The 17,524-nt window shown below is 33.9% G+C and overlaps 1 protein-coding gene across 3 annotated transcripts in view; it reads right to left on the bottom strand.

The window, feature by feature from the left end:
• Positions 1–17,524, bottom strand: part of LOC111506098 (dynein axonemal heavy chain 1) — a 290,072-nt gene that overhangs the window by 196,910 nt on the left and 75,638 nt on the right. For all 3 annotated transcript variants that reach the window (XM_074181742.1, XM_074181740.1, XM_074181741.1), the window contains exons 19-24: positions 17,275–17,502; positions 11,837–12,034; positions 11,489–11,775; positions 7,822–8,185; positions 4,987–5,458; positions 2,961–3,071 (exon numbers count right to left, since the gene is read on the bottom strand). In XM_074181742.1, the coding sequence (XP_074037843.1) occupies positions 2,961–3,071; positions 4,987–5,458; positions 7,822–8,185; positions 11,489–11,775; positions 11,837–12,034; positions 17,275–17,502 (1,660 nt within the window). The remainder of the gene's footprint in view (positions 1–2,960; positions 3,072–4,986; positions 5,459–7,821; positions 8,186–11,488; positions 11,776–11,836; positions 12,035–17,274; positions 17,503–17,524) is intronic.

Raw genomic sequence — 17,524 nt, 5'->3', positions numbered from 1 at the left:
TCTCCGTAACCAATCATTTGTATAACTGTTATTTCATGCATTTCCATTGATCTAACCATTTGTCAGACTGGAAGTTAACGAACTTTGAATTTCAATTGAAATATTGACAACTTATGTTGTAACATACAAAATAAGTTGACAAGGCGTTTTACTAACGTTGCCACGAAAATTATTTACAGTTTTTCAAAGGATATCATCTAAAGAGAACATTGCTATGGTTTTTGCTTACTACCTCAACATGAAATAAGTTTTGAGTGTATTTTATCAAATTACAGCAACCATATGATTTTAATTTATTTTATCTCAATTGTTGCAATGGACTTGAAAGCGATAACATTTGTGAACAGAGAATTAAGAGACCTTCCTATTTGAAAAATTGGTGGTTGTATCTGTCATTCGACGGAGTTTGAAGGTAGGGGTAGCATTTTTCTGTTGAAGTATGTCAAATTATAATTTAAATTCGACGTGTTTCGGGATTTTCTTAAAATATGTACCGTAACCGAAATAATGAATTTATTAAATTTGGCTTTTACATATTGTATAGCAAGGGATACACCTGGCTAAAGGTGAAGAGTGAGCTGTATAGAATGGGACCTTTGTCATTGTTCATAATTCTCACGCCATAGTTTGATATTTTCAAACTATGGAAAACATTCAAAATTTCAGCCAGCTTCTATTTATTTTATGGTCATTCACCAGAACTTGCTGGTCTATATTAGTAAAAGGGGAGCCCAAACGGGGATTTCGGGATTTACTAAAGCGCGGCAGATCAATATACAGGGGGATACCTTGTACCCGGTTAAGTACCTCCACCAAATATGAGCCCCATATATAAGGCCGCCTGTGAGGGATAAAGGATCAGATTAGTAAAAAAAAATGATCATCAGAAATTCTCGAGCGCGTCCGGTAGGGTGCTAAAAAGTATATATTCCAGTAATCTGACAATTTGAGAGTGACGCAAAGAAAGGGGAGGGCAGCAAAGTTGTAAAAATAACGTCACCTCGACATTCTCGAGCGTAGCTGATTTTTTTTTATTTTGAAGAAAAAAATTCAAGGATATCAAAAAATATATAATCTGACCATTTCCGCAAGCCGAAATAGCAAAAATTCGTCGATAAAGTTTAATGCGTGCAGCTGCGTGATGCCTATATTTCCCTCTCCGCGTTTCTATTCCTTTTTCACTTTTTCTTTATCTATTACTCTCTCACTCCGTCCCCACTCTGAATTCTGTTGCCATAATGCCATCACAGCTGATCACAGAGACTCGTTCGTGATGAAGATGATGATTAATTAATCAATTAATTGATGGATTAAACTGTTACTACGTGGGAGGAAATCATAATGAAGAAAAGAGAAATTGAACTTTCATGTTTTTTACCACTTTTATTTGTAACTAACGTTACTGCAGTTTCGTCCTATAAGGAAATTTTCAAACTTATACAATATATAAGCACTTTTTGAAACTTATACAATATATAAGTTTGAAAATGTCCTTAATAGGACGAAAGTGCAGTAACGTTAGTTACAAATAAAATTGGTAAAAAACATAGAAAGTTTAATTTCTCTTTTCTTCATTAATTGATCAATTGATTATAAAAAATTGAATTTTTTGAGCGCTTTTTTGAAATTATTTTCTTATAAATACAAGTATTCTACTTAAAAAACATACTTATTTATTTGCATGCTATTTCCTGAGCTTTTCAAATAATTAAGTTCAAGGAATTGAAAAAAAATTAAAAAAATATTGTTTTTGTCAGATTGAGCGAATCCCTCTAGATAATCGACAGATTATGATACAGTACGTCTAAAACATGAAGATGAACCAAATATATCTAAATCTGACGCACTTGAGTATTTCAAAATGGCAAATTTGTTTTGCACATTATACTAATGGCCGCGAGTTTGCGTCAGATCGAAATCGTCAGATTATTGAATGAGAACTTTTTTTTGTTGCACTTAACACCCCTTTAGAAAATCTGACGCGCTCGATTACATTTTTTTTCTTCACTTTTAACTCTTACGTACAACCACCCACATCATGCAAACGATCAGATTAACATACCAACATTATTAAAAATACGTAGGGCATTTATGCTATCAATATCTGACGCGCTCAAGTATATCCATGCAACAATATTTTTTTACATATTTAAAAATCTATTGCCGCTTCTCCCACCGATGAAAAGATTTATATTATACATTTTTTCTTATCATCTGAGCTTTGCAACCTAATATGTCTCAATGACGCTCGAGTAAATCCCCATTTTGCATCGTGGGATCCCCTGCTATAGATTTTTCTGGTCTCCGAAATCGGATATGTGCTCATCTTCTTCTTTCAAACGATTGTTAATGTATCTTGGTTCATACGAAATAGTAATAAACTTTAAATCTATCTATTTTTGGAAGAGAAAAGATTTATGAACAATCCATGTACATTTACGGAGCTATGTCCCTAATAACACTTTTCTCAATATATCTTTCTTTACACAATGACAAAAAGTTCAGACCTGTTCTCATATTTTTTTGTGAACATCAAATTCTATACCTTGGTTACTTCTAATCACTAAGACATCTAAGATGGGAATCTCCTCATTGTTTTCAATTACATTTGTAACCTTAATTTTTGTAATTAATCCAATTGAAATCTGCCCATGGACAGATTATTTATAAAGGGAGACAGTGGGTTTCCCATTATGCCTTCATGCTTCATTTCTAAAAACAGTCATTGAACTGAAAAAATTCTGCTCCATGCAGAATTTTGTTAACTGTACTTCAGTCTTGGATTACTTCTCCACTGAGATCAGTGACCCTCAGAATATCCCATATCCCCAAATATTGTTAGAGTACATACATACATTAAATGATACTGAACACTATAACTCATTGTTTTTCAAATACATGTGACACCAGTCTATGAATAACGTTCATCATGAATATAGGAGTGTTCAACCAATCGTTACCTTCAACATCCTCTTGTCCAAGAGCGATACACGAACTTCTGATTGATTCCTTCAGAACTCCATAATCTATAGGTTCTTCCACCATCCTTGGAAACAGATCTGATACTATTCCTGAAAAGCAAAAAGTAGTATCAAATAGTTGGTGTTATATTGATGTTGACCGCGACCCTTGTTGGAAATGGCTGTTCCAGATAAGCTATACTGCAACAAAGGTTTATAGAGAAAAATATTTCTTGGCTAGCTACTGATCCATCTTCATAATAAAAATACGGGGAACTTTCGAAGTAAGAAAGAATTCAATCAAGTTTGAAATTAATTTTTACAGAGATGTGTTTATCAGGACTAGTAACTTTCATTCACATCTTCTCGATCTTCTGTGGAAAGCTTGCATCAATTTTTAAAATTTTTATGAATCAGAGTACAATCACTGTATGCACTAAACACGCAAAAAACTTCTGATTTTTATGCCCTTCACCAACAAATTGAACATTCTAAACTGCTGAAACTATGAACATATGTTCGAGACGGGTGTAGCAACATTAAAAAATAAAAAAATCGCTAATCGGCAAGGCAACATGGATTTCAACATTGAAATCCATGTATACATGTATCCATGTAATAATAATGAATGTTCTCATGCAACACATTAATGTTAGTATAAGAATATAAAAACTATAAAGCATAAAAATATAAAAGTGAATGCATAGAAAATGATCAATTTCGTAAACATTTTCAACTATACAGTTCAGAGCTGAATGTAAACATCAAACAAAAAGTTAAAAAAATCACATTGTTTAAATACCAGTAGGTACTGAAACACAATAATTAAAATTATTTGTTTATATAATTTGAATTTCTGTCTGAATAGAATCGTCTAAAGAATAAAAGGCTTTTGAAATCAGAAACTTTTTTATAGACTTTCTAAATTTAGTGGTACATTTTATGCCTTTGATTTTAATTGGCAAATGGTTAAACATTTTTTTCCATTATATATGAAAGACCTCTCAATTTTTGATGATATTGGAATCATATTGTTGGAAAATACCAGTTTAGTAGTTTACGTACTCTGTTCATATATTTGAAAATTTGATCTGTATGGAGTTGATTTTTCAAATTGATTGCTTTATTCCTTTATTTGGAAGATTCCCACATTTTTCAAGTGATAACTTCTAATGGGACGGTAAACCGCTCGGTTGCGTAACGCATAACGGTGCCAGTATGTTTGGGTTCCCTTTCTTCTCACTCTAACCCACAGCGCTAGCCATATTATAAACAAACGATTTTCCAGCCTCTCTTCGCACGACTTAGTGTTCAGTGTGCGATCAACATAAACTATTAACAGTGAGCGTTTAACGTGAAACTATCACCGCTTTCGAAAGTGATCATGAGATATTTAAAACAATCAGAAGATGATCCTCGGAACATTACAGAATCTTCTAAAGATAGATTAATACACCTAAAATGTAAGTAATAGCCTGAGGTCTTCTCAAGCTGAACAATCCCAGTATAAAATACTGGGATTGTTATAAGTGATAAGTGATAAGTTATCACTACTGTCGGGCGTCAAGAGACGCACACGTTTTTTTTATGTATAAAGATGGAGAAGTAGAAATCTTCATTTCCCAAAAATCAAATGTTCTTGTTGCAATTCCAGATTATTCAGGTAATTGATTTGATTCGAGAATTGATATTCTGTAACGAAATTGATTTGATTTTTTCAATGTCGATGCATTCAGCTGAAAATATTTCAAGAAATAATTCTCACAAATACCACGCTACCTAAAAATTTCCTCAGATTGATGTCCATTTCTTCAAATTCAAACTTTATTATTGTTGAACCATACCAATCGAGCAACCAAAAATAGATGAAACCATTTTTCATATGGACTCGAGGTTAAATCATGCTGTTTGCTCTCATGATATTGCTAAATAACAGAGTTCTCTTTGAGAAATGAAAATTTATCGATGAAATTTTGTGGTATTAATTTGGATAAAAGATTGTTATTGGACATTATCCAGCACTCACCATTGAACAGTTTGAGGTCATCCTTAAGAAACTTTGGCACATTAACATCCCTCAAAGCCCTCAAAACAATCTGCCTCTCATCCATGAGCGGTTTTTCCCTCTTTAGGTTTCCAGCCACAGCTATGACAGTCTTCACTGCCCTCATCCCGAAATCGTAGTGATCCTGGCTGCTGAGTTGTTCAGAACTCAGCTTGAAAGTAGTCGTTATCTTATTGGCTAGCTGCTTGGCGTTACTGAATCCAAATGAAAACAGAGAGATTTCTGCAATGAGCGTGTAGTCGGGCACCATCATGGAAACTGGTCTGAATAAGGCTTTCAGATTGTCCGGTAGTTCGGTCCTGCCTGCGTATCCAGGGTTCATCGTGATGAAGACGGCGCAGGATTGTTTCAGGACGATTTCCGAACCCTCGAAGAAAAAGTGGTCCAAGCGAGCTTGCTGAGCTTTTTGTATGGTCGTAATCTGCTGGGCAACCTGTTCAATAATTTAAGTAATAATGAATGGGGTTCGTTCGAAAACTTAATGAAGCTTAAAAACCAATGAAATGATGTTTTCTTAAGAAATTGTTGAGTGAAATAACTGAATAATACTAATGATATTCTTTATTATTTCCAATCTACAACAAATAGAATACAATTTCGAGCATATTACATGGATTGAAAGTAAGTGGCAAAGTTCAATTTTCGTGGGTGGATATCTCCTTTCCAATTTTGTGTATTTCAATTATCCGTATAAATACTGCACAGTTGTCTCCTCTGAAGACATGAACTCGTGATGTCATGAAATAAATGCGTACTTCGTGCTTTCCAAGTATACTATTAAGGATGATAGTGTCACATATTGAGAATCTATATTAACACTCTTTCATGCATTACTTAATGTAGCTTTTCCATGGATATTTCAATTCCATAATGAATTTTGGAAGAAGGTACAAACTGAATGAGAAAAAGAGAAAGTTTTTATGAATTTTAATGATAATATGAGAGTGATTGTTTCAAAAAGTCTTTCTCAATATTCATAATGAAGTAGTAGTTTCGAAAAGAGTTTTTCTTATTCAAAAAAACACTTCATTGTGAGATTTTCATTAAATAGTTTTATAGAAACGCAACACGTGTTTTACTATATGATAGCTTCTTCAGGCGTGTCTTTACCAAAGTTTTTTTTTCAGTTTGAATCTGGAAGAGACTTCTGTGCATGTTCTACAGAGTTTTTATTGTAGTTTTTTTTCCTAGTTCGTTCTGAAGTTTCTTACATGTTTTGTTTGATGTTGAAGGAACATCAAACCAAAATGCGTTTCTTTCCATCAAACTCAACCATCCTAAAATATTCTTTCTCAAATCAAACTTGATAGATTTAGTACATCTAAAAAAAATAACTGAAACTGTCAAAACCAATTTTCACACTCTGAAATGAATCATTGCAATAGTCATACATTCAATATAAAACATAACTTGAAGTAAAAATGAATGAATATTTTGAGAATTATAAATTACACATAGTTATGATTGATGTTTTGGCAGTTGATTGAACAATTTAAAATCGGAATATTTTTTTTCTCATGTATATTGAATACAAATTATAATGATTTTATTTCGATCCCAAAAAACATAAAATGCTTACTTAGTCGAATGTTTTCATTACTATCTGAATTTTGATTTTGCGAAGAGTATTAAATGATTCAAATTGGTTATTATGCCCCAAAAAATATATTTAAAGACGAGAATTCAACTAATTAACAATTATATAAGTGATATGGAAATACAATAAAATACATTTTCGAAATCGGGATATACTCATTATCAAAAAAAGCACTGAAGTCAAAAATTTGTTGTCTTGAATTTTAAATGTAGTTTCATATATTTTGTGAATTATATTGCAATTCAATTTCAATTCGCCATAGTTTTCTGATGATTAAAATAGCACAAATATGTATGGAACGCCGTTTTACTTTTTATTGTCACAAATATTCATTCCTCAATTTATTCAACTATCAATTTATTTGTTTGAATTTAATTGATTCGTGTATTTGTTGGACACATTAAATGACACTTGATTTAAACTGTTACATGAATTAATTTGTTTGATGAAAAGTTGTGAACAGTTATAATATAGATTCATTGTTTGAAATTTTTGGAAGTGAATGTTTGTCATATATACTTTTTTTGTAACTATTGAATAATTTAACACAATTTCTGTGAAACATGAATAAAATTGTTTGTTGATAATTATAGTTATATGAATTAAAACGATTGTTGATAATTTTAAATCGGCGCTTGCGTCGAGCGGATTCTTGCATAAGCTGAATTTTCAAATGAGGCAACATGATAGTCTAGTGATAGTAACACAATATTCCGTCCGACCTCAGCGCCGAATAAAAATCATCAACAATCAATTTAATTCATGTATCACCTAAAGGCAACAATCAAAACAATAATTCATTTTCACAAAATACCACGCACGCCGTTTTACTTTTTATTAATATTCCTTTGAAATGAGCTGGATTATTTTGTTTGTTGAATTTCAGTAATACATAAATTAAATTGATTGTTGATAATTTTTATTCGGCGCTGACTTTTTCATCAACATTTCAATTACAAATTTTTAATGATATTTCAGTACTCAAAATATTATTATTGATGTTTCACATCTGCCAGGTGTCCCGTGACGGCTCACAATTTTTTTCAATATAATGCTGTATCGAACAATTCTTCTAGATATTTTAATAGAAATTACATGAGACACATGAGATATATTGAAACAGGAGAACCCGTAAAATTCTTTTGTTATAAAGAGCATGCAAATGAAATGAGTTGATGAATCATCAAAAATCAACATACCACCGACAAAACCTCAATATCGATTCTGTTGAACTCATCGAAGCAGGCCCAGGCACCGGAACTCGCAAGTCCCTTGAAAAACTTGCCCATGGCCATGAAGTCGAGCTGATCTGAACAATTGAACACGACGCATTGGATGGCCATGGCTTTAGCCAGATCTTTGGTTGTCTCAGTTTTGCCTGTACCGGCCGGACCGGCGGGCGCCCCGCCAAATTTGAGGTGCAGGGCGCCGGTCAAAGTCAGATAACAGCGATCTGTCAGGGGGGTGATGACCAGTCGGCCGCTGTTGCCCAAGTACTCGTAGCCATATTGGAATTCGGCGTTGACAGCTCGCACTTTCATATGTTCTTCGATCCAGTAGTATCTGAAATGAACAGTCTTCTTATTTTTTCGGATAAATGTAAAATAGCCAGAGTCGAATACCAATTTTCAAAAACGATGATAGGGAAAATTGAGTGGCGTAAATTTTCAAGGAGAGATTAGTTTTTTCGATTTCATTTCTTCATCTGAATATAAAAAATTGTGTAGAACCTCCAAAGGAAAGAAGAAATCAATTGAGTTGCATATAAGTTACTATACAGGGTATTCCATATTCGATGGTACATTAGACGTATCTAGAGAACAAAAAAAGATGAGAGTTTCAAATTTTGGTTACCGATGCAGATGGCTGTGATCTATCGTTTGGAAATATTTTCATCGCCGCGTTGTTGCCACATCTAAACGTAACATACCTTGGAAATTTCAAATGGAACACCCTATATATCATTTTTGAATTCTGCATCGAAATTCAAGTTACTTTTGTGAACCATATTCATTACCTATCTCTCACCGTTTTTAAAATAATAATCTTTTTTTTTGCAAAAACATGGTATTTTTAATATTCAATATCGCATGAATTAACTGATACATCAAACTCAAATTCTGGCAACATTGAGATAAGATATGGTGGTAATCATTTCAGAACGAAACTCAAATCTTATTTCATACAGAGTGTCTGAAAAATACGTCTCAATTTGTATCTTTAAAAAACGACCAAAACTTTTTTTTCAAATAGAACACCCTGTATATTATTCAATTTTCAAATTCAGCCAACCAATGTGAACAACTTCGATCAACTATGTCCTATACCTATCTCTGACCGTTTATGATATATGAATTCTTTTATAGTTTTTTTGCTTCTGAACAAATGTAACATTTCAATTACAAAATTCCGCTAAAAATGTATTTATTGAACACATTGAAAAATAAATAATAACGTTAAATTAGTTCAGAAAAGTTTAATGGAATACATGAATGAAATTTCATAGTGGTGAATGACAAACATTATTATTTTGACCGAAGAACGTACACTTTTCAGAATTAAATTGATAACAAAATTAATTACACACTAAAAAACAAGAGATAATATTGTGAAACTAGCTTCGCAATTATTTGACATTTGATACTGACATGACAAAAATTCAATAACTCAGGTGCTTGAAATGCTGACCATTCCCTTGTAAACATTGATGGATTGATGATGTTATTATGTGATCAGTCGTGGCTCTGCGGATTTCCGACCGATCGATTTACTCGATCTTTCAGTTCCTGTTTCGTATTGATGAGTGTTCTGTATATCTTTTCTCAGATTTTCCCCAGAGTTAAAAATCTAGGAGAGTCAGATCCGGTGATACCAATAATTCCGATTCAAGTTTAGAGACAAATTGTCTATAGATTCACTCATAGTCGATCTCACAATATCTGAATATTTTTCGGAATTCAACGTTTCTTCATATAAATGCAAATAGAAACTTTATCATCCGTGAGCATACAAAAAATATTAAAACTGAATTTTGGTTGAAATCTCCTTTGTTTAATGAATGGGGATTTTCTGAAGCCCAGAAGTGATTATTTCGACGATTGAATATTCCTTCAAGTGAAATAAATGAATATAAAATGAATTTAGGGTTTTGAGAGCTCGAATAATTATTATTATCCATCTTTACTGTTTAATATGACAGTCGAACTATTCAAAGAAGTTATTGTCAAATCCATTATTTTGTTTTTAAATCAGACATAGATCATGATACACTTAGATCATGATCCTTGCCGAAATTCAGTTGCGAAATTGAAAACTAATGTGTAAATTGAAACTTTTTTGATATTCGAGTAGATTATTGGCAATAGAAAAAGATCCACCATATGTATTGACTTTTTCAGACTGATTTATTAATATTCAAAAGTATTTCTTGGAAAAACAATCTTAGTCTGTCAATTTTCAATCTAAAGGAATAAATTTTCAAAGGCTCGTGAACCTACGCCATTTTTGCAAAGCTGAAATTTTGAGAAAGTGTGTATTATGCACTTGACTTTTAATTTTATTGGAAATTTTATGCTTGCATAGGAGCAATTTTTTTTTTAAATAGTTCATATCTCATAAACGGTAAGAGATAGGTATAGGACATAGTTGATCAAAGTTATTCACATTGGATGGCTGAATTCTAAAATTCAATAATTTACAGGGTGTTCCATTAAAAAAAATGGTTATGGTCGTTTTTCAAAACGACAGACACTCTATATAAAATAAGATTTGAGTTTCGTTCTGAAATGATGACCACCATACTTTATCACAATCTTGCCAGAATTTGAGTTCAGTGTATCAGGTAATTCATGCGATATTAAATATTAAAAATACCATATTTTTGCCAAAAAAAAACTAAAAATGATCATTATTTTAAAAACGGTGAGATACAGGTATAGAACATGGTTCACAAAAGTAACTTGGATTTCGAAGCAGAATTCAAAAATGATATAATATATAGGGTGTTCCATTTGAAATTTACAATGACTGTTATATGTAAATGTGGTAACAATGCGGCGCTGAAAATTTTTCAAACTATATATCACAACCATCTACATCGGTAACCAAAATTTGAAACTCCCATCTATTTTTGTTCTTTAGATACGTCTAATAGACCATCGAATATATCAGACACAAATTGGAAGCAGGAAACCTCCCCAAACAATCAAATTGAATAACACGAAACAAAAATACTCACGAAACAACTACTTGCATATGAGCATTGAATTATACGAAATTCACATCAGCACCTATCTGTATAATATTACAAGATGAAGCACCCATTTCATTCATTTGAAGTTTTCAATCTTCAACAACTGATTTTACCTCATTCGCTCTCTTTAGTCAAAAAACTTCGAGGTTATACTTAGAAATAAACCACAAATCCATGAGCAGGTGTAATGTCAGATCACAAGATGAATCAATCAACATTATTCGCCACCAAAACATTAAACTTCGTAAACTTTTTTCGAATACTATGTTTACTTTCAGAATTGTCGCTAATTCCATTTCTACTGCCTGTAGCTGTGTCCGCAACAGTGAAGTAACATTATTTGAATCCAAGAACCCAATGACAACTTCGTTGTCGTTTAGACTAATCGCAGATATCGAAAAACTTTTTGACAGTGATTGATCACGTTATTACTTATCTATTGACTGAAGTGTATCCATGTCAAATAGCTACCGACTTGCACATCTCCAGTCACAATTTTCCATATGCCCCATTATCAGTCTAGAATTCACAAACCTCGCTTCAAAAGTATCGAATTGTTGCATGGATATGTAAATTCTCTCTCTGTGGTGTTCAAAGCATCACAAGTTACTCACCTCAGTTGACTGATCCAGTCAAAATCATTAGCATTGACAATTTGAAGGTCCACTAAATTCTGGGTGACATCTCTGGCGTGAACCTCTATAACAATCAAAGCCGATAGTATCTCCCTCTGCAAAAATGTCAGCTTTCCCTTCACCAATCCTCTCAATGCGTCTAAGTTAGATAACATTGTATTTTCCAAGAAAACATCGAGACAATTTTCCATAATGCCGTTCTCCACACCCGCTGTCCAGAATGTTTGACTGCAAGCTATCACTACTTGACCTGGCCAGCACAAGACCTGCCAGATTAATGTGCGAATTGAAGGACCAAATACATACACAATAATATTCTTTATATACCCAGTCTTCTCTGTTTTTGGTTGGTAAATCCTCCAGAGATTTTCCCAGCGTTGTCCTGACTGTATTTTTCATAGAATCTTCAACTAACACCAACCAGTTTTCAACATTGCCCTTTGGGTAGAGTGTAGGAGTGAGATCTACACATTCATCCTCAGCGGAAAACATCTGGGTTATATTCAAGTCAGATTCGAAGGTGAGCTATAAAAAAATCAATCAATTGAATGATGAATATTATACTTCTGTGCATGATCTACATATTTTGGTGAGGAGTGATTTTTGATATATTCTGTTTTTTCGCAACTTCACTACTTTATATCAGATTTCATCAGATTTCAACTGTTTGGGAAAGCTCGATTGGTAATTTAGTTTAATTTATTTTGTAAATATAAATATTTTGTGTTGTACCGAGCATTAAAGGGCCAAAGCAACGTTCCACCCATAAGAGACGTTCATGACCTTCTGAATGGCAAAAAAACAGCGTATTACCAAAACACATATTTGTCCGATATATTGACGTCAAGTATCCAACTGAATGAACTCCGGTGCTCATGTCAAAGTAATCGTCATTGAAAATATATTTGTGGAGATCAAAAGTGTTTTGTTTTGTGAATGTCATTATCAAGAGCGAAGATTTCCTTCAACGGAGCTTCCCGAATCCACTCCTCAGAGAGGTACCTTTCCAACGTTATTCTTCACGCGGACGACCACGAGAAATCCAAGTAAGTCTCTTAATGTTCTCGTTCTTGACCTAATTTTAACTATCGTTTTCTCTTTCGCCATCATTTTTGGGAATAACGGATATCACCCCAACTAAGAATATTTTCCAACAGTTCATTTTTTCGAAACCAATTTCTGAGCTAATATATACACAAACATCAACAAAGTATAAAACATATGGTCTGAAGCTTATGGTCCGGGAGCTACAAATGATTTGAGTTGAAAACGATGGAACCATGATTCTCATGAGAAATAAGAAAAACATCCCAACAATAGTATACAGGGGGACACATTTTGAGATAATCATTTTTGATCTAACTTTCCCTATCGCACTCCCACAGCATGTCACCATTTTTTTAATGGATCAATTGTTTAGCATTATCAGATGATCGATCCATGATGAACAGATTTCAACAAAGTGGAATACGTTATGATCTGAATCTCATAATTTGAAAGCTTAAAATTATTTGAGTTGAAAACGAGCTACCCTAAATGAACTTATGTACAATGTGGTACTTAGATTTCATAGGTGTTTTTGTGAAGAATACTTTTGTATTTATCTCATTCGACAATAACGATTACCTACCAGGTGAAATTACAATTGGTGTTTCTGTTTCTGTTAATTCTTGAGAAGCAATGGTTTATACGTTTCGAAAACGGGTTGAAATAGTCTGTACTACCAGAATGGAAATAGTGCTAGAGCTGCTGCCCGTATGTTCAATGATAATCATCCAGGAAGAAATGTACGACACAAATATGTTTCGAAATTATTGAACAATTTTATGGAAACTGGATCTGTTAACAATAAAAAGCATAACCGTTCAGGAGTTGTCAACGATGAAGCTATTTGTACTGCAGTTTTGGGGCACGTTGGACTAATGGAAACTTCGCAACTTCTTACTAAATTATCTCGAGAATCAGGAATCAGTCATATAAATGTTTTCAGGATCCTCCATAATTACAAATTTCATCTATATAAGATTAGACTACTTGATGAATTGAACGACGATGATATCGATACACGTATCGAGTTATGTGGAAGTCTCACTGAACGGATCAACTTGCATCAGAATTTTTTGTCTAAATTTTGTTTTTCGGATGAATGTACGTTTAGTTTGAATGGAGAGGTGAATCGGAAAATTGTCGATATTGGAGTGATACGAATCCTCCTTATACCGTCAAGTTCATACCCAACAACCTCAAAAACTGAATGTTTGAACCTATTTTTATCGATGATAATTTGACTAGTGATAAATATTTGGTTTTGTTGGAAAATTGAATAATACCGTGCATCAATAGGGCAAATAGTTTTTCAGCAAGATGGTGCACCTCCTCATTATGCCGCTGCAGTGCGACAAGAGGTCCTACAGAATGGCCACCAAGGTCTCCGGATCTTACTCCTGTAGATTTCTTTCGATGTGGTCACTTGAAGTTTAAAGTGTATAAGATAGAATCAACAACATTAGAAGATTTGAGAGAGAATATCATGAAGCATTGCAGAAAAATAACTCCCAAGATTCTCCACCATGTAAGGGCGGCAATGGAAAGCTAATTTGAACCATTGTATGGAAGTTGATAAAAACGTTTTTGAACATTTACTATAGAAAATTTTTCTCTTCTCATTGTCCAGTCATCAGATTTTGATTCAAGAATTGATAAAAATTTTTTTTTCTGATTTATTGCTTCCATATTCGTCTCTAGAACGAATATTTCAAAATGTGGCCTCCTGTATAATTATTGACCTGTTTTTAATTTTTCCTGCAAATCATGTAGCTCCCGAACCATTAGCTTCAGAGCATATGTTTTATAATTTGTTGAAATCTGCTCATCATGGAGTATCTGATAATGCGAAACAATTACAGGGCGACAAGGTTTACGATTTTTGTATAGGACAGTTTAGATGTTTTTTCTTTCGATTCGATTGCAAAAAGAGTGGAAATTATCGATTCGTAGGTAATTTAGAGTACAAGAGTAAAGGCTACTTTAATTATGATAACATCCTAGAAACAGTGGCAAAATCATGATTCGATCGCAAATAAAAAACGAAATATTCTTGCTGCCTAATTACTCACTGTAATACATTACAGTGAATAATGAGGCAGCAAGAATCAAGTTACTATGAATTCTATAACAAGAACTAAAAAACTTTCTGATGTTACGAGAATTTCAAAACAACAATTATCACCTATATCGAGTGGTCCAACGAAAAGTATGCACCTTGCTTTTCTCCTTTTTTTGTAACTTAACGCAAAAATGTTCGGACAGGACAATTTTGCTGCATTTTCGATGTATTTTTTTACCTGTGCCTTGAACCCCCTAGCGAGGGTGAGTAACAACCCTAAAATTTTAAATGGAAAGTAGGGTCGAGTGATATATCATTTGAAAGGGCACACAATTATCTTTCCAATGATACCTAATTTGTTGTATTTACTTGAATAGTTATATAAAAAAGCAAGAACATTTACTTGATATTTTTGGTGTTAATGAAAATGCGGAAAAAACGGCATTTCTATCACTACTACATTCCTCAATTTTTCTCGTGCGTTTTTTGGTTCAAATAACTACAGCAGATAAGTGTACAGAAAGAATTTAGGCAAACGTTCATTGATTCAGTTCGGTTGCTTTTGAAATTATTTCAACTTTACTGTAAAAATGGTTTATTCCATTCCTGAACGAGTTGAAATTGTTAAACTTTATTATCAACATAATAGTTGTGCTAGACTTACTGCTCGCCTCTTTAATAAAAGTCATCCCGGGAAAAATGTGAATGATTCGTACGTTGCCAAGTTAGTCCAAAAGTTTGTCGATACCGGATCTGTCTGTAATGTGAAACACCAGCCACGGAAACCGATCAGAAATGGAGCAGTGGAAGTCGCTGTTTTGGGACATGTTAAATTGGATCATACTCAAAGTACCCGTCAGCTTGCTGCAGCCTCAGGTGTCTCCCGTTCGTCCATAATACGGATATTAAAAGCCTTTAAATTTCATTCGTACAAAATTAAATTAGTACAGGAACTCAATGAAGATGATCCTGATAGAAGGCTGCAATTTTGTGAACAACTGAGCCAGCTACTAATTGATGATCCGCACCTATCATTCAACACGTGCTTTTCCGATAAGAGTACATTTATTTTGGATGGAGCTGTGAATAGGCATAATTGCCGTTACTGGGATGACAGTAACCCACACTTATTCCGAGAGGTCCATACCATATTAGGTAGTCATATCGTAGGGCCACTTTTTATTCCTGGGAATTTAACTGGTGAGGTCTACCTGAAGAAACAATAGATCCTCTCATAACAGAAATAATTGAAAATGACCAAAATCATAATGATGATCGGCTTCATTTCCAGCAAGATGGAGCACCTCCTCACTATGTTGCTCCGGCAAGAGAGTTTTTAGATGACCGGTTTCCTGGACGGTGGATTGGAAGGAGAGGCCCCATCGAATGGCCTGCCAGGTCACCTGGTTTATCGCCTTTAGACTTTTCCCTTTGGGGACACTTGAAAAATAAATGTTTTGCTACGCAGCCCGAGTCCATAGAAGATCTTCGCCAACGAATTACAGCAGAGTGCAGAAGTATAACACCTGATATGCTACAGAATGTTAGGAATAGATTTGAACAAAATCTGTATCATTGTATGGAAGCAAATGGGTCACATTTTCAGCACTTGCTGAAGTAGGATTCTAATAAGTCAATTACACATTTCAAAGTACTGGGTTGTAGTTGTTTTTCTTCATATTACCTACATGTTTGAGTGAAATACAACAAATTAGGTATCATTGGAAAGATAATTGTGTGCCCTTTCAAATGATATATCACTCGACCCCACTTTCCAATAAAAATTTTAGGGTTGTTACTCACCCTCGCTAGGGGGTTGAAGGCACAGTTAGAAAAATACATCAAAAGCAAAATTGACCTGTCAGAGCATTTTTGCGTTAAGTTACAGAAGAAGGAGAAAAGCAAGGTGCATACTTTTCGTTGGACCACTCTGTATACATAAATGAACATGTATCGAATGAAGATATCATTAACCGCCGTTTGAAATTTCATAAAAAAATATCTGATTTCAAGTAATCTTGCTACCTTTTCCATCATATTTTTATCTCAATGGGACTATCAATCAACATAACTGTCGTAACTGGTCCTGAACTAATCCAAAGATCTACCATGAGATTCATACTCAACATCCTCAAATATTGGACTAGTATTTTTGGTGAGCTTATACCTGGACCCTTTTTCTTACCGGAAAATCCAAACGCCGTCATCACAGCGTTGAGCAAAATTATGGAAAATAACCAATGCTTACATGAAAAAATTACGTAATTTTAGCAAGACGAAGCTCCTCATTATGCATAATTTGTTCGGTAGTTTCTTGATGAAACATTTTCTGGTAGATGTTATGAGAGAAGGTTATCACCCGATTTGTCTTGTCAAAAGTTCTTGCAATTCTGCCGGAGTCACGATTAAAGAGAACAATATCAATATCAGGGCTAGCATTGTCAACACTTGATAATATAACACATAAGTATTATCTTCAAATCAAAATAAATTTATCGTGAACCCGCAGTTCACATTTATCAAGCGAAGCACTATTTCAAATCAAAGTTAGTGTCAAAAGTTAAATTACATCATATACCTTGGTGTGAGTAAATTCCTCCACCGCATGGAATTAATGTCTTAATATGTTTCTCTGTACGTCATTCTAATTACTACTCACCCGGGCTATATTTTCGAAACATTTCCTCAGATGCGGCTGAACAGCAAGTGGATTTCTAGCCTGGGAGAGGATTTCCAAGAGCTCGTCGTCACTAAGAAAGTAGAGACGAGGAAATACCATCCGCTTTACTTCCAAATACTCAGACAGGCCTTTTTGAACGACTTGTAGAATGTGATTAGCATCCCTTAAACTTTCCAGCAGTTTGCGATCTCCGCAGTATTCGATAATCTGGAAAAGTTGTCGAACAAAT

The sequence above is a fragment of the Leptinotarsa decemlineata genome, unplaced genomic scaffold (assembly GCF_025532065.1).
Source record: "Leptinotarsa decemlineata unplaced genomic scaffold, Ldec_3_MD MMD2_tig00026314_RagTag_RagTag, whole genome shotgun sequence".
NCBI classification, from domain to species: Eukaryota; Metazoa; Arthropoda; class Insecta; order Coleoptera; family Chrysomelidae; genus Leptinotarsa; species Leptinotarsa decemlineata.
The sequence above is the reverse complement of the archived record's forward strand: the minus strand, read 5'-3'. Positions and strand labels throughout refer to the sequence as shown.